Source organism: Cyanistes caeruleus, chromosome 7 (assembly GCF_971803275.1).
Source record: "Cyanistes caeruleus chromosome 7, bCyaCae1.hap1.1, whole genome shotgun sequence".
Classification (NCBI taxonomy): Eukaryota; Metazoa; Chordata; class Aves; order Passeriformes; family Paridae; genus Cyanistes; species Cyanistes caeruleus.
In genome coordinates, this window is record NC_141707.1 from 17,638,744 (window position 1) to 17,660,365 (window position 21,622).

At 43.7% G+C, this 21,622-nt stretch overlaps 1 protein-coding gene across 2 annotated transcripts in view; it reads right to left on the reverse strand.

Annotated features, from left to right (window-relative positions):
* Positions 1-19,513, reverse strand: part of ITPRID2 (ITPR interacting domain containing 2) — a 38,732-nt gene extending 19,219 nt beyond the window's left edge. The window contains exons 1-10 of one of the 2 annotated variants that reach the window (XM_086897595.1): positions 18,823-19,513; positions 18,249-18,527; positions 18,098-18,149; positions 13,077-13,126; positions 12,192-12,248; positions 9,518-9,554; positions 8,199-8,297; positions 7,533-7,741; positions 6,049-6,743; positions 2,393-2,465 (exon numbers count right to left, since the gene is read on the reverse strand). In XM_086897595.1, the coding sequence (XP_086753721.1) occupies positions 2,393-2,465; positions 6,049-6,743; positions 7,533-7,741; positions 8,199-8,297; positions 9,518-9,554; positions 12,192-12,248; positions 13,077-13,126; positions 18,098-18,149; positions 18,249-18,468 (1,492 nt within the window). In that variant the 5' untranslated portion in view covers positions 18,469-18,527; positions 18,823-19,513. Of the gene's footprint in view, positions 1-2,392; positions 2,466-6,048; positions 6,744-7,532; positions 7,742-8,198; positions 8,298-9,517; positions 9,555-12,191; positions 12,249-13,076; positions 13,127-18,097; positions 18,150-18,248; positions 18,535-18,822 lie in introns of those variants that run through there. The other variant, XM_086897596.1, reaches the window with a different exon arrangement.
* Positions 19,514-21,622: the final 2,109 nt, after the last annotated feature.

Sequence of the window (21,622 nt, forward strand, 5' to 3'; positions counted from 1 at the left end):
TGATATGTCAGTAAGAATTTTGGTTTTGCACAAACAAACCTTTCTACCAGATACCTTTGCAATATGCTTCTTTTTATAGTGGACATTTAGCAGTGCTGTAAGTTTGCAAACTAGCTGAAGCTTTTAATTCTTGTGTTCCTAAAAATTGAAATAAGAAACATGCTTTAATTGTGAGTCTAAGCAACAAGTAGACTGTTTTGTTTAACCATAATAATCAACAGTCAACCAGACTATTTCTGTAGAAAATAGAATCTTTTTTTTATTTGAATACTTCACTTCTTGTTAAAGGCCCTCTTAACATACCTTACGAACTGTTGTAAATTTCAGAGAACTCATCCACAGCCCCCTGTGTAGATGTAAAATGACACTGCAAGGTTTATAATAATCCATACCAAAGAACAGCAAGCCTGCTAATTGATGAAGAAATACCACCACATAAAAAAATAAGTACAGAAGTATTTCTTCAGAGGAAGCATTCATCTGGAACAAATCTTTTGCTTATGGGTGCTTACACACAGTAGAAACAGACACTGAAAAAGGTGGGTTTGTATAAGGATTGTCAACCAAAATCACATTGCAACAGAAGACCTGTGGCTGAATTTCATGCTGATCCCACCTCATGAGATTTCTAGAGAGAGTGGCATTTCACATTCAGACACAATGGCCAGCAGTTTTAATAAGTGACCATTACCTTTGGATGCCTTCCAACTTCGTGAACATCCACTCCCTGAGAAAGCAGGCCTCTATGTTGCCTCATGCTGGACAACTTGCAAAAACAAAAGTTGGCTACATTTGTTTTACTTTTTGCTTAAGTTCTCTATCAACTGTTCTCCCTCTCGGAAACTTTACTGAAATCCACATAGAACAAAGTCCTAAATTTTTCACATCTTCCAGATGAAATAAAACGCTGGTCTCAGACTAAATTTTAGCAAATGTGCAGGCATTGATACTCTTGTCAGACAAGTCACAGAAAATTCTAGGCAATGCCTTCCTGATAATAAAGTATCACCATTAATCTGTGTGAAGTGTATTCAGAAATAGGTGGGACATAGTGCCTAGGAAACATGACCCAGCACCTCCTGCTTCTGTCAGACTGAAGTCCCACGGCCAGAACTGCTGGCACCTTCCAGCAAGTACCACAGGACCATCTCCCTTTTTGCTGTGTGGTGGAAGAAGAGGGTCAAATAACTACTGGGAACAGAAAAGATGAAAGAATCTATTTTTTCTCTTCCCTGACTGCAGCTCCTGGTTCCTTAAGTTGGTTTTCAGTAAAAAGCTCTAGAGGCCAGGCAAACAGGAGACCTGCCCTGTAAAGACTGCACCTCTTTTCATGCAGTCATGTAAAGCAGGTGGTAATGAACTTCAAAATCAGCTAAGGAGGAGGTATTGGGAACAGCTAGGGACTCAGTTTCTGGCAATCCTCAGAGGTCTATGTTTGTAGGAGAGGATGCTCAATGACCACCAGGCTGTGTTGTGCAGAACGCCTATGAACAAGTAGCACAAGCTACTACTACACCAATAACTCTCCAACATTTAGTCCAGGGCACTCTCAGCCATGTTAACAGTTCACATGATTGTCGATTCATTTGTGCAAATGCAAATAAAATGATCTCTATTTCTTTAGACAGTTTTTTCTGCCTCTCTTAAGTACCTAGAGATGCTACTAGTATTTCACCAAGAAATTGCACGGCATCTAAGCACCTCCTTAAGTGCAACAAGCTCCAGTTCCTCTTTAATTAAATGTAGCAGCTAGATAATTTACAGAACACATAGATACATCTAGAGAACGGACTTCACTACGGGGCAAAGTAACAATCAAAAAATAAACTTAAAAATCAGCTTTATCCTCCTCCCAACACATAAAACACATAAATAAGAATTTAAGATGAAAGCACAAACTAAGTGAACCACAACAGCCAATGCAGAGTGTTTTCCATGTGAGGTACTATGATTTACACGTGGGTGTAGAGACACTAGTTTTCTGTGCAGGCAGTGTGCAGACAGAGCAGTAGTGCATAGGAAAAAGCTGCATGTAACATGCAATTTAGGTTTAAAACATTGTTATTTCAGTTTAAATGGGTATCTCAAATTACAGGATCTACTAAAGAAAAAAAATCCCACACAATCTGAATTAACATTTCAGGCCATCTGAGCTATCATCAATTATACAAAAGTGAAAACAGCCAGTGAGGTTATAGGGCTGTTGTCTTGCCTGTAATTTGGTTGGCACTTTGTAGTAATGTTCTGTGATTTAGCTAAAAAAGAAACCCAGATCTTTTTTTATTTCTAGAGACAAAACAAACTTTAGAAGCTTAAAATATCTGAATCAGCCTTCCAGAGATGGAAGGACAGTCAGCAGTCTGCTGTCTCACAGAAGTTGCAGTCTACTCACCTTTCCTTGACTTGGTCACTGCTAGCTGGTGTGTAGCTGAAACGTGAGGTAGATCCCCCTCTGTACTCTGGATCTATCAGGAAGAGGAGATGAATATTTTGTCAGACCAACTGGAATATATTCCTGTGCTTAAGAATGCCTAAGCTATACACACTGCACATGCAGGAGGAGGTTTAGGTGGTTTTTTCCTCCAATTGAACAACCTAGACTGATCGAAGGAGCAAATTGTAATCTCCTTGAACCAACTTTCATCAGGCATTCAGCGATGCTCCTGGAGGAGAACAGTGATCCTTGGGCAGTACCTCCCACCCACAGCACAGGACTCCCCTCTGGTTACCCACTGCATGCAAAAAGACCTGGAAATCACATCCTCTTTGACAAAACACTGAAATTACTGTGTGAAAACACCTCTGACCACCTTTACACTACTGTCTTTTTCCAGTCAGAACTCTTGGCCCTTCATTTGGATATAAAGAACAAGTAAAATACATTTAGAAAAATGTATCAGGTGGTCAGCCACACATGGACTGTCCTCTGCTGCCCTACCAATTATTTCCTACAAGTGCCACTACTGGTCACCTCCAGCAGTGACCCAGAACCAGCCAGAACCTGCTCCAGACTTCACCACACCACTACTCGTGGAAATAATTCTGATGTCTTACAGTACAGAAAAGGAAGGTAATGTATTCAGATCCATGCATGTTTCAACTGGGAAACTTAAACCTACATAAAAATGAATTCTTTCATTCTATAACTTTGTGAAACACAGTCTTATTAAGAAAGCAGCTGTCAGGCAAATGTTCAAACAATGAAAAGAATATGCCTAAAATCTCAACAGGAAGGTCTTTGTTTGGTTCAAAACTTAGAATATGTTTTTTCTTTTGTTTGATCCAGAAAAAATCCTAATGGATCACATGCAAGTCTACATGCACAACCCCCTCAGTCCAACTATCCCCAGCCCTTCCCTCTAATGGGCTGCTGGCCCAGTTTCAAAATTATCATGCAATAAATTTATCTCCATTTTTTATCAACTTAAAAATGTAAAAATCAAGACACTTATGTTGATAAGCCAAAATTGGTATTTGGCTAAAGAGTAAGTTACAGTTGCATTGGTATCATGTGTATAGCAGCCACAAGGGTGCATTTTCTTATTTGAGGAGTATTTGGCCTGAACTTTTCACCATTAGTAAGTGAACAGCATTAGTTTTGCATGACAAACCTAGCAGCTTCTGTTCCTTTAGGAGACGAAGGCCCAAAGGGGTAAATCCTTATTTTATCCAAGTGCAGGGGAGCATAGAAGGGACCATTAAGATTAGGAAAAATTTAGTTTTGTTTTTTTAAACAAGGAACAGCAAGTAATCTTACAGAAACTCTAATAAAACTGGCCTTCCAGGAAAGGTGTCTTGATTCTCTCAAACCTCCCAGTTTCTGATGGCTACATCTGCAGCCTTCCAAAAGCTAAGCCTCTTCTTATTTAAATACTGTCCACCTCCTGTCCTTGGCTGGGAGACAACATTCTAACTGCATCCACAGCACGGTGCAGCTCCTCAAGCACACAGAAGCTCCTTCCCCATCCCTTCAGCCAATATTCATGCTGGTAAGTGACCTTCAGGACTGTCATTGGCCACCTCAGGAGTGGGTGTTTGGGGGAAATCCTGCCCTGACTCACTCCCACACTAGCTATCTTCACAGCCACAGACTTCCGAAGGGCACGCAAACCTCCAAGGCATTCGTAAGCATGGAAAGAACTTCCTTGATATATCTGTCATCTTTCTTATGCATAAGAATGCATTCCAAGCCAAGCTAGGAAAACAGGGGGAGGAGTTATTGTCACTGTTTCTAATACAGTTTATTGTTCATTACACCCTGCTTAGAGACGTACAAAAATAAAATCACGCTGCCAGGAATTGTTCTAAAATGTCTCCAGCAAACCTGAATCCCTCCCTTCCAGGGATCTGCAGGCAATTGATAAGTATTTACTATATTGCATAAACAAAAATTCACCATAATCCCATCCCACATCATATGTTGTCTTGCCAAAACAGCTGTGTTTATGCCTGGCATCACTGCACAAAGCATGTCAACCAAAACTTCACAAACACATCACACTTGTGCAGAATTCAGCAAGTCTTTACAGTCCAACTTACAATGAAGGAAAAATCCTCTCCTCTTTTTAATATACACACACACGCGCGTATATACATGTATATAAAATACATTGATTGTTTCAGTTTTGTCCTAGGGTACCAAAATTGGATTTCTCCTCTGAAATATGCAGCAAAATGCATTACTGCTCAGTCCCTTCCAATTGTGCCAATGCAAACATTTTTGTAGCTACACAACAAGCTGTATCAAGAAAACTATCTGGCTGAAAACTAAGCCAGGAAAAATAAATAAATCAAAATACACTGGGTTTCTTTTCTCCCTCTCAACTGGACTAGTCCTTTGTTCTAGTTCAGTAGACGGCCACACAACGTGTGGATAGGACACACTGGAATAAACAAGTGCCAGGAACGACAAGAGGGTTGATTACCTTTTTTTTGCTTAATGAGTGCCTTCAGCTACAACATTAGTTGATCTAGAAGACCTTGTCATGACAATATGACACCAGACACAGTATCTACTAGATCATCACTTCATCATTTGCTGTAAAATTCTGGGGCTTTTCTATTCACTTGCTTCTTCATTTCACCAATTAAACCACAATATCTTTTGTTTTACATATCTGTTTCACATAGACTAAAAACTTAACTGCAGAACTTCTAACTTTTAATAGTCCCATTGAAATGCATCCACAAAAGCATCTACTCATTTAATTTTGAGAGAGTTCTTACATTTCAAGCTGCAAGTCTATATAGAAACTGCATTCTTGAATCTGTAGGCTGCATGCTTACTAGCCTAGTAAACAAATCACTTACAGGAACTTGGGAATTAAAATTCCTTTGGGACAATTAGCAATATAAAAATTAATATCTGCACATATGAAGATGTTAAAAGACAGCTAACACAGAATTCGTAATTAAACCATTGCCAGAAGTCACATCACAGTGACTTTCAATGTGCTAATTTTCAGAGAACAAATAAATAAACTTATAGCAGATTGTTGTCAAAACTGAAAGTTTCACAAGATGAGCACCTCATGCTGTATGAAAACCCCTTCTCTGTTTCAGTACAGCAAAACTCTTGCTTTATTCACGAATTTATCTTTAATCACAAATTTATCTTTAATCAACATCAATTAATAAACTGAATTTACTTCTAGGCAACAGAAGTAATGATTTCTAGTAAACAATTTAGGTAAAATAAAAACTAAACACCCAAGGTTTTGCTGCAAAGAAAGCCTAACCTAGATTTACTTACACAGGGAAAACTTTCTAGAGTTATGCCAGCGATAGCAATTACATGAATTTGATTTTAAAAAAAAAAAAAAGAATGAGAACTTTCCCACTGACTTAGGAACAACAGCAGCAGCAAGTTACTTCATTAAGAGGATCAATTAGAGCAGCCTGCAACTGCTGAGAAAGTGCAACACTCAGAGAATTTAAAGTATTCCTGGAGAAAACACCCTCAACTATACAGGAGGGAACATTCCTGCGCTGGCAGACAGGGAGTTATGTAAACTGTATGCACAAAGAAAGCCATGTATCTTCACTCACCTCTTCCATCTCAAAGGAGTCCTTCTGCTGCTGCATTAGGTTCGTTATGGACGGGTTGGCGAGGGGAGCGCAGGGGTCTCTACCTGGCGATGCTGTGGACAGTCTCTGTGTCAGGACACTGCTGTCAGAGGTACTGGAACTGCTGCTGAGGCCTGGCGAGTCCAAGAGACCGGGTTCTTCACATGGTCTGTCCTGGGAACTTGCCAACCTGCCACCCTGCCCATCTGCTGGAGGCACTGAACCCTCTTGTGCACGGTCAGTCACACCAGGGAGGTGTGCAGGTCTCTCTGCGTTCACAGCCTTTGTCTGACTGCTGGCTATCTCCTCCTTTACAGTAGCCAAGAATGGGGGACAGTCTTTCTTTTTAGGATATTTTGGCAATTTAGATTCATTTTTAACATCATTTTCCTCACTTCCTACTTCAGCTAGACTTTTCCCTTTTTCAACAGGCGAAGGACTCGAGGAGCTGCTGCCATCAGCTTGCTGTGTGCCACACAGATTGAGTTTTGACAAGGTCTTCATTAACCGACTGGCTGTATTGCTGCGGTTCAGAGGGGGAGGGCTGGATGCCTCTTTGCTGGAAGACACTGAATTCATACTACCAATTTTCTGCAAAGGAGTCCCAGAGACTTGAGAATACAAAGAAGAGAAAGCATTGGCCACAGTAGTAAGCACTTCAATCTGACGAAAACGACCTGCACAGAAATGAAATACAAGGCATATCTGAAGAAGGAATTTTGATCATAATCTCTGCCCAACCCCAAAAACCTCCTCCCACTTTCATCAGGGGCCTCTAAGGCTGAATGAATACTTCTTCTAGGCCTGTAGCATGAAAGTGACACCCTACTATGGAAAAAAAACCAACTTTGCTAAATGCACAAGAACAGCATGCAAAGCTCCCCTGAAGTAAATAAGTGGCATATGTGTGTGAATGCAAGTTGATTTACAGAATGCTAGAAAGGAAGTGTTACTTGTACCGCTCTCTCCATCTACAACTACAAAACGACAGCTATGCCCTCATTTCAGCAGCACTCATTACTGATCCAACAAAGCTCCTGTCCAAGTCAATAGAAATACTGCCCCAGATTTCAACAATGACAAAAATAGGTCGCTACCACCCAGAAAAAAAAAATCCCACCCAGGGACTGAAGAACACCAAAAACAGAGGGATATTGCTATTTGTTTCAGTGCTCTAAAGCTGCAACAAAAGACAAGATTAGAGAAGAGAATGATACAAACCAGAAGACAGCATACCTTACAAGATGCCTTTTATTTCCCTCCTCCACTACTCACCCCAAGGAGCACCACCCTGGTGGCCACCTCTTGCCTCAAGACCAAGCAAGAGTTTTATTATGAATTCTGAATGGAATGTGGCCTTTAGGCCGTAGCAGACTTTTGCCAGAATATTTGATACACACCTCTTTTGGGGTTGTTTACATAGTTAATAAACTCATAAATAAACTGTGCTTCAAAAACATACTTACTTGTTAAAGCAAAACTTGGATTTTCCACTTCCATGCGCTGTATTTGGGCATTCAAAAACACTTTGATATCTATCCCTCGGGCAAATGACGATGAATTAAAAAATCTCGCCGGAATTTTTGAAGCAATATCTGGTTCATCTCTTCCAAACCCAAGGTTATAGAGCACTTCTTCAGGATCTTCCTCATAAAGCTCCAGTAATTCAGAAACACTAGACAAATGAAAGATGTTAATCTCTACCTCTCTCCTTTTAAAATTCAGTCCCTTCTATCAAACTGCCAATTCAGCCCAGTAACCACTTTGGTTTACTGAACTTTTGACTCCTACAGCTCAGACTAGTTTTGGAAATAATTGTGGAGATCTCTGCATCTAAAGCTTTTGTTCCAATCACGAGAGTCATTTGCCCAGACACATCACAGATCAAATCCTAATTTCTAAAATCAGTCCTATTCTGCAGAGTTCAAATTTTAAAATGCCATTAAAATTTCAGGTCTTTTTAATGTTTGGGTCCATTTGTTAGCATTTACTGAAAACCACAACTAAAAACAAAGAGAAGCTTTTCAAGCAACCAAATGAAAATTCCCTTCTCAGCTACTAAAAGCAGCAATGCACATAAAACAAGCCAAGTCCACTTTACTGAAAAACAGACCATTTAAATATAGTTCTACCTTGAAACAGTTGCGCTGCTTTTTCCAGAGCCGGTAGAGTTCATACTTCTCCCCTTCTGATGGAACTGCAGCCTCCTGTCCTTTGCCAGTACACCATTGCTGTCAACACAAACAGAGAGGACCCCTGCAATAAACCTCTTTTGTTCAGGGACTTGATTCTCTGTCTTGCTGGAGAGCTAACCTGCCAGCACTGCTGAATTTCTCTTTTCCCCTTCAGTGTTATCTGGTTTATATTAGCCATGTCGTTTACTGAAATACAGAAACAAAAGCAAACCCTGGGCCACCTCAGTAAAAATGTACGTAGATGGTATGAATTTGAAGGCAAATGCGAGCTGAGAAAACAAACCCTGATCTGCCCTTGCTGCCCCACCCTACCTATTCCCACCCTCCTCCAGTAAGGAAGCCCAGCCTCAGTGAGCTGTCCTTGCCCTGCCTTTTCCTGCCTCCCCTGGGCTGCTGCCTCCTCCAGCAGGACCACCTCTCCACGCAAGGCTGCCCTCCACGCCTCGGGTACCCTGCTCACCCCAGCCGCGCAGGACTGCGACCTGCCCGGGAAAGCTGAAGAGGCTCCAGGCAGGGAGAAAATGAAGCAAGACAAGCTCCAGCCCACACTGCTGGCCAGTCTCTTTCCCAATCCCAAACTATTTCTTCCCTGCATCTGGAAAAGCTGCCTGAGCATTAGGTGGTATCCTGGGTTCAAACATACTTTCACTGTTAATCTCTCTGAGGAACAAACTGTTCCCCCCCAGAACAGCCACCCAGAAACCAAAGGTGGCAGAGGATTCACCTAAGAGTGTATATTTATTTATGGAGCCCAGCTAAGGAGGAATAGACAGGATGCTTTCCACAGGGGCTGTGCAGTATTCACTGAAGTCTCAGTGGGATTTTAGTTTCAGCACATTTTATTTAGAAGCTCTAACCATCTCTACTCCCTCAAAGCCTTTTTTCCCCACTCCCAAAAGGCATCTGCTGTGACAGACGAAACTAATTTTCCCTTGAAATTTCTGAAACAGTGAGCAATCAGTGAGGCAAAGGAGGTTAATCATGCTACGTTGCTAAGATTTGTCACTTCTGTTTTCCTCCTGCTACTCCAAAATCTGTATCAGGTCTGCAGAAAGAATAATTTTGGTTTTTTTCTGCACGTCCTAACAACTCTTTCTGTGTTATCTGGATTGTTTCCTTCACTCTCATGTAAACAGACATGACCAGAAGAGCTTTAGCTCTGTGGTAGCCCCTATGACTTGCACTGCCCATTCTCCCCCCTGCCCTTCAGTATATATATTCCTCTGAAGTAAACAAACACAAAGAAAGGTGCTTACCATGTTTCTGTTTGCGTATCACTCCGTAGATGATTAGCTGATAGAGATTAGAGAAAGAAGAATAAGTTAGACCCAGACCTCTTCAGAACTACACTTCTCACAATCAGTATGATGAAGCAGACAGTGAGCATGTTTACCAATGGTCCTGCATAAACCAGATTTTACTCCTTCCATATAAATGTGATTGTCAAGGGTTTCTAGTATACGGCTGATATAAAAATGATCTGGTTTATTAAAGCTCTGTTTAAAATTAAATCTCATATGGACACACGTTTACATACTGTCATTAATCTTATTACTTGAAATTTAAATTGTGATAAGCTGGTAATTGTTTATATAAACATTTATTGCTTTGCAACTGAAGACATGATTACCAGCTGCAGGGCTGTTCCTGGGTGGGAAGGGGAGGAGGACAAGCAGGCACGCAAGGATTGCTCCAGTAGGGAAAGTAAAGAATATAAGAAAGGCAGCTGGCCCCATGGCCAGGTGCTGAGACTGTTCATCTTTTCATCAGCAAAGTGGGGCAGTGCCCTGGCTGCCTGAGCTGTGCAAGACATGGACAAGAGCTCAGTGAAGCACTTGGTGCTGATGGGGCCAGCAGATGTGCTCAGAGTTGACAGAGCTCAGGAGGGAGGCTGTCTGCCAGGTACCAAGCACCTGGTCACCAGGCTGACAGGGAAGTCAGCACTTTCTGCAGCTGGATCACATGGGAATGTTCCAGGCAGTATTATTCTTTCAAACTGAACCTCAGACTTAGACTATGGGTTCCCCAATGAGGCAACTCAGCATTAACAGCTTTCCCCAGGAGACAGGCAGGGAGCACGTGTCTGTTACAGCAGACCTCAGAATCAGCTATGAAAAGAGTGACGTCCCACACTGCCAGGAAAACCCTGCATCTCAACCTGCTGTGCCAGCACAGTAAAGTCAGCAACTGTGAGTAAAATGTGGAAACCTCACAACCTCTCTCTTAATTTCAGAGGAATCACAAAGAAATGTATGCAAAGGAATGTAGGCAAAGCACAGATCCCACATCTCTTCTTTTTAATATTCTTGCCTATAATGTGAAGGTAAGCCTATCTGTAAGGATTATCCGGTGACTCAGCTGAACCATAGGTTTTACCAGCTCAGCAGTGGGCTGGGGTTACAGGTCCCTGCCCAATGCCCTCTGTACCATCCACACAGGGCTCTGGCTTGTATCTGGATGCAGGCAGTCACAGCTGCACAAGCGCAGGCCATTCATCCCAGCCTCAAAGGGGCTGTCTGTCTGGCACGGCACGCAGCACTGCTCCAAGTAGCTCTGTCGTCCCCTTGTTCTTGGATGGGAAACAAAGCCCAGTAGAAACATCCGCATCCTTACCCAGAAAAATCAACCAGCAATTCTAGTACTGGGATCATTTCATCTGAACAAGCTAAATCATGCTTTAAAGACCCATAGAAACCAGAAGTCCTTGGATATTATAAGGAGAAAAACTGAAAAGAAAAAGTGACAGGATGTACTAAAATCCACTGATTCTTGTGCTCTTGGTCGTATGCTCAGACCCTTGGATTATCATTACACAGAAACTTCTATGTAATCTTTGTACTACAGGCAATCTAACAAGTGGAAAAGACTGCCAATAGGAAAAATTAATCCTATTTAATCTATTGCAGTAGAAGACTCATTCACTGCTTTTCCATTATTATCAGATCAAGATCATTACCAGATAAATTATCTTCCTTAGAAGTCCTAAATCTTTAAAAATTAAAGATATTTGCATCCTCCAGGCCTTGTCCCACTACTCTGACACTACTGGCAAGACTAATGTGCAAGGAAAGGGCTTTCTACTACACCAGTTCTGGCACTTAGCAAAAGCTGTAACTCAAAAACATTAAAAGATAAACTGGGAGAGTAGTTCTGTCTTTTTTTTTTTTAACACTGAAAGCAGATACTGTATTATATCCCCTGTCCTACAGATAACCCCAGGATCTGGCTTGTGAGACATTTCTTTTTGCTCTTTTACTACAAGATGCAGCTGTTAGAACAGAATCTACAGTGCTTTTGCTAGTTGGTTTATGGACACCTCTAATCTATGATCAACATCAAGGCTAGAAGTCTTTTTTACTAAGTCCATGGGGAACAGTCACACCTCCTTCCCCCTAAAAAAGGGAAGAGAAAGAAAAGGCAAGCAGCTAGCAACAGAAAAGTGTATATTGTGGTTGATTCAAAATACTTAGCTTTGGTGCTTTTCACTTTCAAAAGCACTTAGCTTTTAATGGGTTTGCCTCTTGGCTGACATAATTTCATTCCTCCTTTCAAAAGCTCGAACATACCACTCCCAAGGGATTCAGTGGAAGTGGGGCATGCATGGCTGCCAAGAGTAACCCATGGACAAGAAGAGCAAGTAGGAGAAATCATTTTCTCAAAGGCTTGGTAAGTGCTCCAGGCTGTCCCATCATTGTGGGTATTAAAATGAGAGGGCAGTAGCAAATTCAGCGCTGCCTCTGACCTTTAGGTCAGAGACCCAGAGTGTTTAACTCAGCAATAGCCTAAATAACTTCAAAAAGCAAACCTTCCTGCATTTTTCTTGTGCGCTTCATCTTAATTTTCTAGCTAGTGCTGTCCTTCAAAATACAAATCAGATGGCTGAATATAATTTTTTTTGCTAAAACAAGAGTCATAACCTGCCACACCCACCTTCGGCTCCCAGGGATAAGTCATCTTCAAAACTTCCTCCATTTCTCACCAGCATGCCTGAAAACATACAGTTAGCAATTCAATAACTGCAATGCTCCAATGTTTTCCTTCCAGCTGCTTATCTAAAGATATTAGCGAGACACTTAACTTGACACAAGAAATAACCAGACTTTATTTGCAATCCCCGCATTACTCATCCGGTTAAAATGCACTAAGAAGCAAGAAGCTACATTTCAGAACATAGCAAAATGCTTTTGAAAGGGAATGACTACAACACTGCTTTAGTTTTGTGCTCAGAAACACCTCCAAGTCAACATGCAAGCAAATTAACTTCACCTGGAGGTACCGCTCAGCACATCTGTGCCTTCTGCTGCTGCGTTATTTATCCTCCAGACATCTTAACAGGAGCATCCAGAGTCTGAGTCCAGCTGGGGAATTCCCCTCTCACCTTCCTGTACCAGATTAGGAGCTGAAGACTCCAGGCACAGCAAGTAAATCATCTTCACCCTGTCACTACCTGCACATTCCCACTGTACTTTGAACTTTAGTATTCAGACCTGCTCAGATAGTAAAATTTTCAGGTGTGGCAACCACAGTTACTAGAGGCAGAGACTGCCTAATGCTCACCAGTATGGAAACAAAATCACCTCCCTGTTTGCACATCTGGGAGATTTTTAGAGCTTACTAAAATCTCCAGAAAGACTTATTCAGGTTCTTTTCCCCCTTCTCCAGTTTCTCAGGCACAATTGCTCCGCTGTGAGAGTAACTCTGCAAGGCTGACCTGGCTGTGGTTTGTACCACTACTAAAGACACCAGGTCTCACATGAATGTCCTTGAAAACAGATTCCAGCAAAAAAGATTTCAGCAGGTAAAGCCCTTCCTTACCCTTCAACAGAGGATTGCTTTGCTCATCCAGGGAGGCTCCCAGAGGCGTTCTGAAACCACAGAAGAGATTAACACTGCTTAAAAAACTTGCTGCTTCATGTCCTTCCTTACAGCATGTAACAAGTCTGCGATAGCAGCATTTGTCCCTCCCTCCTTCCCTCCCTCCGCCCCCAGAAAGCACAAACATCTGACAACTGGCAATAACTTCCTAAACAATCCCCAGCCCTCTAAATAAATACACCTTGCAGAGAAAAACAACAAAACATAGTAACTGCAAAGTTCAAACACCTTCAGGGCCAGCAAGCCCTGCTAAGGAAAATCATGAACTTCTCAGCAAAACACCCAGAAAAAAACAAGCGTGAATTTTTGAATGGATTAATTCAATCTCGTTTATGCAGCAAAAACTATTGCCATTTTTCTACACATTTAAAACTTCTTGGAGAGAGGGGTGAAAAGCTGTATTTAATGATCAGGAAGAATAAGGAAGAATCAAGATAAAAAGTCTTGACAGCTATGTTAGCTGTCACTTGCCAGTTCTGATGCTTTATAGGCTCTAGTTCTTTTTTGGATGATCCCTCCCATAGCTGCTGCCTGAAGGGCAGGGGATTTGTCGAACTTTATGGTGCTTGAAAGGAGCAACAGAAGCCCCACAAATGACAGGTCCAATCCCACCCTGGGTTCACACTGTATTTGTTGACACTAGCTAGACGTTTCCACACCTTGTCTCTCAGATATGTTTAACCAAAGCTTTGTCACTTCTAAGTAGCACAGCATTTACTTTCAAAGCTCAAAACAAATTCAGAAATGTAATACTCATAAAGAAGGGGAAAGCAGATGATTTATGCACCTACATTATATATGTTTCATTTGGATTTTTAATTAGACAAACACATAAACCTGCCCGAAGACCTGAAAGTAAACAGTGCTCTGATACAGTATTTATTTTGGTGCCATAGCCAAATTAAGCAAGGAAAGTCTGCATCTGCTTTCTAACAGACCTTACACTTCACAACCTTATTTTTCTTTCCCCTCTGAAAAGAGCTCACTCTCTCCAGATGCAGCCTACTGATAACAGAGCAAGCTCACTTCAACATGCCTTTTGCAAAGCCCCACTGTGGTGGGACTCCAAGGCAAACAGCCAGAGCATCCAGGTGCATAAGCGCATTCCAGGTGACAGGACACACTCTGCCAAGGCTCAGATCTCCTGTATTTCTGTATGTCTGTCCAGTCAGAGTCTGAAAAAACTTAGGATATATTGTTTAAAGCTGTCACACTAAGAGAATCCTTATGTTCTGAGGTAATAATCATGCTGGTTGTTTACTCCTCAGCTCTGATGGGTGCACTCCCAAACTGCTCCCTCTCCCGTCCTAGTGGCTATTCTCATGCCTCTATGTTTTTGATGTAGAAACTTTCTGGCATTGACTTTGACAGCCAAGGTCAGTGCTGCAGGCAGTGGCTGGCAGAAAGCAGTAAAAGCATCCATCAAAGCTGGCATTTTCCTTCAGAAATGAAGTATGTCATGATTACAGCACATTAGCAGCTACCAGGAAAGCATCCTTGTCAACCACCCCTTGCTGCCCTACCTGCACTGCTGCACACAGCTGCCATACACCCCCTGCCTTTGAAAAACTTCCTCCTAAGAACTAGACAAAATATGAGTTTAAAGAACGGACAAGTACCACACAAAAAATCCTTTCTGACAACAGCATGGATGGATAACTCTGCCTTTCTGCACCAGGCTGTTTTCTACCAGCAAGGCCCATGGTTCTGTCTCAGAGCAGCCCTGTGCACTTGGGGATGTTAGAGCTGGGGGACCCTTGCACTTGCTGTGCCCTCAGGATGGGGCTCTCCCTGCCACACACAGCCTCAAGGCCTCCTCTCATCCCAGATCATGGTCGGGTGGTCTCTTGGAGCAGGACAAGGGTTTTGCACAGTGCTGTGGAAGTGTTTAAACCTCAGCTTTTAAAACCTTATCTGGGCAGAAGCCATGTTTATTTTAAACTTGAAGCAAAAAAAAAATCTATTTTTTTCTGAGGCATTTCAAGAACTCACTTCCTGCATATCTACAGGAGATGGCTCCTAGATACCTCCCACATCCCCTGTATTACTGGCAGAGTTTAAATATATTCAATCAAAATAATCCACACCATCACAATAGTTGATAAAAATTTCCTTTTATCTATCAGTATAATACAAACACTTGTGCTTCAGCTTTTATGAGCTTTCTTATTACTTCAAAATGCCTTTTCAAAGTAGTGGGCAGAGAGAAAAAGAGGCCTTTTTTAAAGGCATGCAATTCCCAAAATATGAATGAACCAGAGACCTTGAGTAACATCTGACATTTTTTATGCCTCCATAATTCTTATTACAGTATGTTAAACACTTGCTTTTTCACTTTTGTGGTTTGCTGCTAGTTATTTCTTTACAAAAAAGCCCAAACCAACAAAAATGGGTATCTATTAAGGTAAATAACATGGGATATTAGGAACCCTCCTCTCCTCTAAAGCAGATGTGAAACAGAGGTGACAAGTAACAAAAGCCCCAAACCACTAACATAAATATCAAAGGACAGCTAGTAATTCTTTTTATCCATATTAGAACACTATTGATGCCTTTAGAAACAAACAAAGGAATAAATCTTATAAGCAGATCTATTCATGCAGTGGGTTGATATTAAGGCTTTTTGTGCTGCTGCCAACTCAAACCAGAAAATGAGATTTTAAAAGTACCAATTTTCTTCTGATTTCACAAACACCTACAGAAACTCAGAAAATGTGAAGGACTACTGTTAGAAAGCCCGTAACAGAGAAAATACTGTATTCGGTTACTGAATCTTCATTTGTAGTAATAGCTACACATTAACTTATTAGGGAGCTAACTTGTAAGAACAAGGCTGTGCCATGAACCAGAAACAGAAGCTTGATTTGTGTATGCCCATACGTTTTAGCAATCAAAGCTTGACAGCAAAAGCAGTATTATTAAAGAAGTAAGAAATTTCAGGGAGAACACCTTACAAATCGTAAATTTCACAATCATTATTTTTGAACAAAACACTGTAGTATCTGCAGGGCTATTCCATCCTCTGTTAACGCTGTCCCCTTTTCCTATGTACCTTGTTATCAAGAGACAATCAGTTCAAGGTTTCTACACATACAATCACTTATAACACTGCAAATTGAATTATCACTTTACTGCACATGCTAGCAACTGCTTGCATGTACATTAGGCACAAAAAAATTAAACTATTCTGCAGTTTAAAACACAAGGAACTGTGAAGCCCTTCACAGGCAGCTGGGATTGCATCTTCCAGACATGAACCACACATGCTGGCACCCTGCACACCACAGAGCAGAGGCTAACTCCTGCCTGAAAAGCTTTGCTTAGGAAATCTCTTTTAAAAAGTCTTTCTGAGGAGAACACAAGATTCCTCTGAAAAGACAAAAAAGTAAATAGCTGTACTTTAAAAGGCTTCTCTGGAAGGAGCGCAACAGGTTTCATAAACATGAATTACCTAAATTTGCATTTCTCTATCAGCAAAACAGTTAACTTGTGCTTCATTTGTTATTTGTAAAACAAGATTCACATATTTTTGGAAACAATCACCAGAGATGCAAACACATTCCACAGAAATGTGTGGTGCCAGTTTTAACAACAGATAGTTACCAAAGCACGGGTATGAAACTGCAAGCTTTGTGTTATTACTCAAGATTTTGGGCCATCTATTAGATGTTCATGTTGTCAGTTTGCAGCTTTGTGCTACTCCTTAATTTCTGTATGGAAATGTTAAAGACTACAGGGCCAGGGAAGGCTCTAGACAGAAATCCTGCAGATTTAGACATAGTGGCAGTGCAGCATTAGGGAGAATATCTCCCCCAATGGCCTCTTCCCCCTCCAGTCCTTACATTTTAGCCCTTGCCACTCAAAAAAATACTTTTATGAAAGCCCTGAATTCATAATACTGATCTTTAAGAAAGTAGTTTAATAGACCAACAGGACACCAGATCTGAGGTAAAGTAAGAAAAATCTTTTCTCATTCTAGCATTTTGGAAGAATGGTCTGCCCGGTCTGAACAGTGTATTTTTGGGGATTAGTAAGATTTCAAGCCTGTAGCTGCCAACACCCTATCCAAGGCACAGCCTGTAAAGATCTGCAGAAAACTATATGGAGGATCCTGTAGCTGTAAAGCAACCCACACTTCAGTTACAGGGTAAGATCAGTCAGCTGCTTAATGGATCAAGAAATCACAAAGGCACAGCTAATCTCAGTGGTAAATTCTTGCCTTAACATAGCTGCTTTCAAAAGGAGAAAGAAACCAGAAATATCAAATAGCACAGGCCTTGAAATGTCATTGTTAGCTTCTCCCCATCAACTCTGCCTCCAAGGGTTGTCAGGACTGAATGGAGAAAAAGGACAAAAGCAGCTGCTACTGATGTAGCATTTGTGCTTTAACGTGACTGAGGATGAAGGAAAAATTACTCTATCAATACCCGCCCTAAACACCAAAGATAATTTTGCAACAGTAATAGAAACACCGGATACATATACCATGGCTCAAGTTAATGATAGAAGGCATTAAGAGACTCAAATAAATTAAGTTCGTCTAAACTGTGCCATCACTCCTGAATTCAGGCCCGTAAGCACAGAGACCATGTCACGGAAGCACGGTTTCTTGAGATCTGCACCAAAAACCAGGCAAGGAAAAGGTGGAAGCTTTAAACCGGAGTCCCTCGGTGAGAACCACTGCAGCTTCCAAAGTAACTCTGCCTTCCTGACCCTGTGCTGAGTTTCTCCCCCGGCGGCCGAAAGCCTTCAGGCACGTCGTTAACGAGACGCCGAGGAGAGGAGCGCTGCCGAGCCGCCCTGTGGCCATGCGGGCTGGCGGCGCTGCTCCCGGCGCACCGGGCCGGAGGAGCGGCCGTGCCAGCGCCGGTGCCCGCTCCGCTCCGCGCCCCTGCCCGCCTCCCTCCCCTCCGGCACTGCCCGGCCGCGCCGCCGCAGGACCCGCCGGCGGGAGCACCCACCTGCAGTCCTTCAGCCATATCGCGATCTTCTCGTTGGGAACGCCGAGGCAGCCTTAGGAGCAGAGCAGGAGAGAGAAGCCGACAGTCAGTAACAGCGAGGCCGCCCCGCGGGGGTCCCGGTAGCCACCGGGCTGCTGCCCCCGGCACTGACCTGCTCCTGCGGCCAGCGACAGCTCGCCGCCGCCGAGATCCTCCTCCTCCTCCTCTTCCTCCTCTTCTTCTTCCTCCTCCTCCTCCTCCTCGCCGCGGGCCAGCGCCGCTGCCGAGAAATCCTCCGCTTCCGACGCCTGCCAGGAGTCGCGGCTCTTGGCCCAGGCCTTCCTCTTCTGGGTCGCCCCTTGCCACTCCTCCGCCGCCGGGGGCTGCTCCATCGGGGCGGCGGCGCCGGCGGGGGCTTCACGCCGGGAGGCGAGTGCCGGAGAGAGGCAGCCTGCCGGGCGAGCAGAGATGTGCCGTCCGTCCGGCTGCCCGTCCGTCCGTCCGCCCGTCCGGGGGCCGCGGGGCCGCCGGGGGCCGCGGGGCCGCCGCGCGCGCAGCCCCCGGGAGCGCGGCCGCCCCTCCCCGCCCTCAGACGCCGGCCCGCCCCCCGCCCGGCCACCGCTATACCCCGGCCGCCCCCGGACGGGCGCTCCCGGCCCCGCGGGTGTCAGCCCCGGCCCGCCGGCGTCCGGGGGCACGGCTCGGGCGGGCAGAGCTCGGGCGGCCCGGCTGCCCGCGGTACTCACATGTCGCGCCGCGGAGAGGCGGCGGCGGAGGCTGCGCCCGCCGGGGCTGCGGGCGGCGGCGGCGGCTCTGACTTCCTCATACCGCTGCGGGATGAGAAAACTCGGCGGCCACGTGACGGCGGCGGGGCTGGCGGCAGAGCGGGGCCTCCCTCCGGCCGGGCCCCGTCTCGGGGCGCGGATGCGGGGCAGGGATGCGGGGCAGGGATGCGGGGTCGGGCCTGCTGACGCTGCAGCAGCGCGGCCGCCCGAGCCCGGCCAGGCTCGGAGGGGCCGCCCTTGGCCTGGGCCCGTAGAGGATGTTTCCAAACTAAAAAGATGCAGAGCGGTGAAAAGCGACTTTGCAGGGTTTTATCCTGGGGGAGCGGGAGTGGGGAGGGGAGAGGAGACACAAGGAAAAGATACAGGATGCGTATGGGTGAACACAGCCTTCTGCCTCGCTTCCAGGGCCGTGAAATTAGATCAGCCTCTGCCCGGGCTCAGGTTGGGGGCTGCAGGGACATCAGAAGCACCAAACTCGGCCTCTTAAAACTCTTAAGTGCGTTTGAAGCTTTTGTCCTCTCCTTCAGGACGTACTTAAGCCACCAGAAACAACTGCAAAGCCAGCAAAAGACCATCGAGTCTCCACATGCGGGAAGGAGGTGCCGCACTAAAGGCTGCTGTCACCGCGGGGGCCGAGTGCCATTTGTTAAGCACTGTCTCCTGCTTGAGCTGCTAGCCAAGGTGCCTGCAGCCAGAGCCCCGTGCCAGGTGCCCTGGCCAGCCCGGCTGCCTCTGGCCCGGCCAGTCTCCGGGGCACAGAGGCCAGCTGGTGCCCACCCTGGGCAGCGGGGCACTGCTGTCCTGCCCGCGCTCACACAGCGGACCCTGCGGGAGGAGCCCTGCACGCCCAGCGAGCTCACCTGCAGCCGCGGAGCCCGGGAGAAGTAAGCTTTTGAAAAAGGCCTTTTACAACATTCTCATGAAAAGATGCTGGATTAGTAAGCACAAGCAGTAAAATTAACCCGTGGTCTCTGGAGTTGTAAAACTGGTGTTGACAGCCAGGCACATGACGTACTTCATGTTTAAAGGGCAAATCTGCCTTTGGATGAACCAGGCTAATGGTAATCAATAAATATTCTTTGATTATCTAGCTTTATAGTTAAAGCCTTTCAAGGGATTTCAGTGAAAATATCCCCTATAAAAGAAAAAATTGACTATATGAGAAAAAAAATTTATTGTTTTTCCTAAACCCCTCCATCCTACTCACTGCATTACGCATATACAGCCTTACCAAGATAAATTTCCCCTCATCACAAGTCATTTTCCTAAACACACTCTGATTTTCTGAATGGTTTGTATTGAAATAAAACCAGAAGAACAGTAGGACAAAGGACAAACAAAATATGTTTGTATTTAATTTGACCTGAAAGTACACATCATTTCTGTACATGTTTTGAGATGGTATCTTCGAATTTCTTTTAAAAAGAGCAAACTGCATTTGAATCATTCTTGCTGATCCTCAAAATAATCAAATAATTTTCTCAGCAGGGCATGTTTCACGCACTACAGATTTTGGATAAGCTAATTTGGAGCATATGCTGAGCCACGGGTGTCCTGAGTGGTGAGTCAGAGGGTCGGCACAGGTCCTGTGCCCTCTGTAACAGCATGCTGGGGCTTGGACTTTGGATGAGGTTCCTCACAGGTGTATTTATAGTACTGGAATCTTAAAATCTGAATTTTCTGGCTTTGTTGGCAAGTGCCTAGCACAGCATAACTTCGACATAATGGCAAATATTTCCATTTTATGCGTATGCATAAATAGATGTACCTATTAAAAAATGGCCTTTTGAGGTTGAGCTGCCTGGATGAGCGCTGTAAGAGAGGCAAGGAGAGCCTAGAGAAGTTTAACCCCTGCCATTGTTTGCTGCCTAAGAGGGAGCACAATTTCTTCTTGAAAGTTACAATTTCACTGGCACAGCTAAGGGTGAACAGTTGCAAGCTAAAAGCAGCTACTGTCTGGCCGTGCCAATACATCCTTAAGGAGTCCTTAATCCACAAATTACTGACATTATTGTCTATAATTGCTTGTCTGTTGTGACAACACTTACTCAGAGAATGTCAGAAATGTAAACAGCAGCCAATAGCTTTTTGCAATGAAGTCCTGCCAGTACAACACTGGGCTCTCTCTTGCATCTTCACACCACACCAGCAAGATCCCTTTTGTCTCTATATGAGTAAGGATTGCACAATCAAATCCTATATTAAGCAGAACATTTTTTCAAGGAAAATATCTGGCTTGTTATTTCTTTTACTACTTGTAATCAAAAAGTCAGTTTGTTCCATAACAAAAGTTTCTCTTTCTTCAGAATGCAATTTGTTAATTGCACTTCAAAGCAATAATTGATTGGGAAAAAATTCATGTCATCTTGTCACTTAAATTAGACCAACCTTTTTTCCCCCAAAATTATTTTGAAACTATTCAAATAAAACAGTGTGTAGGCATTAATGACATCAGGGATAAACTGCGCTTTACATTATGTTATAAATTCCTAAAGGAAAATTTATAACCACAACACCATTAGCAGTACTACTAAGCACTACCAAGTAAAAAACAGACAGACACATTTTAAGAATAATTCTCACATTTGTCATCTGGGTACTGGCTCTGAGCATATGAATGTGTGTGTAAATACACACACAGAGAAATACTTATAATGCAACAAATATCACTAAGTCATTGTCTTTTTTTCTTAAAAGAACAAAAACCTTTGAAGAAGATTTAATTAAATTTTTGCCTGCAGAGAATTCTTTCAGATGCAAT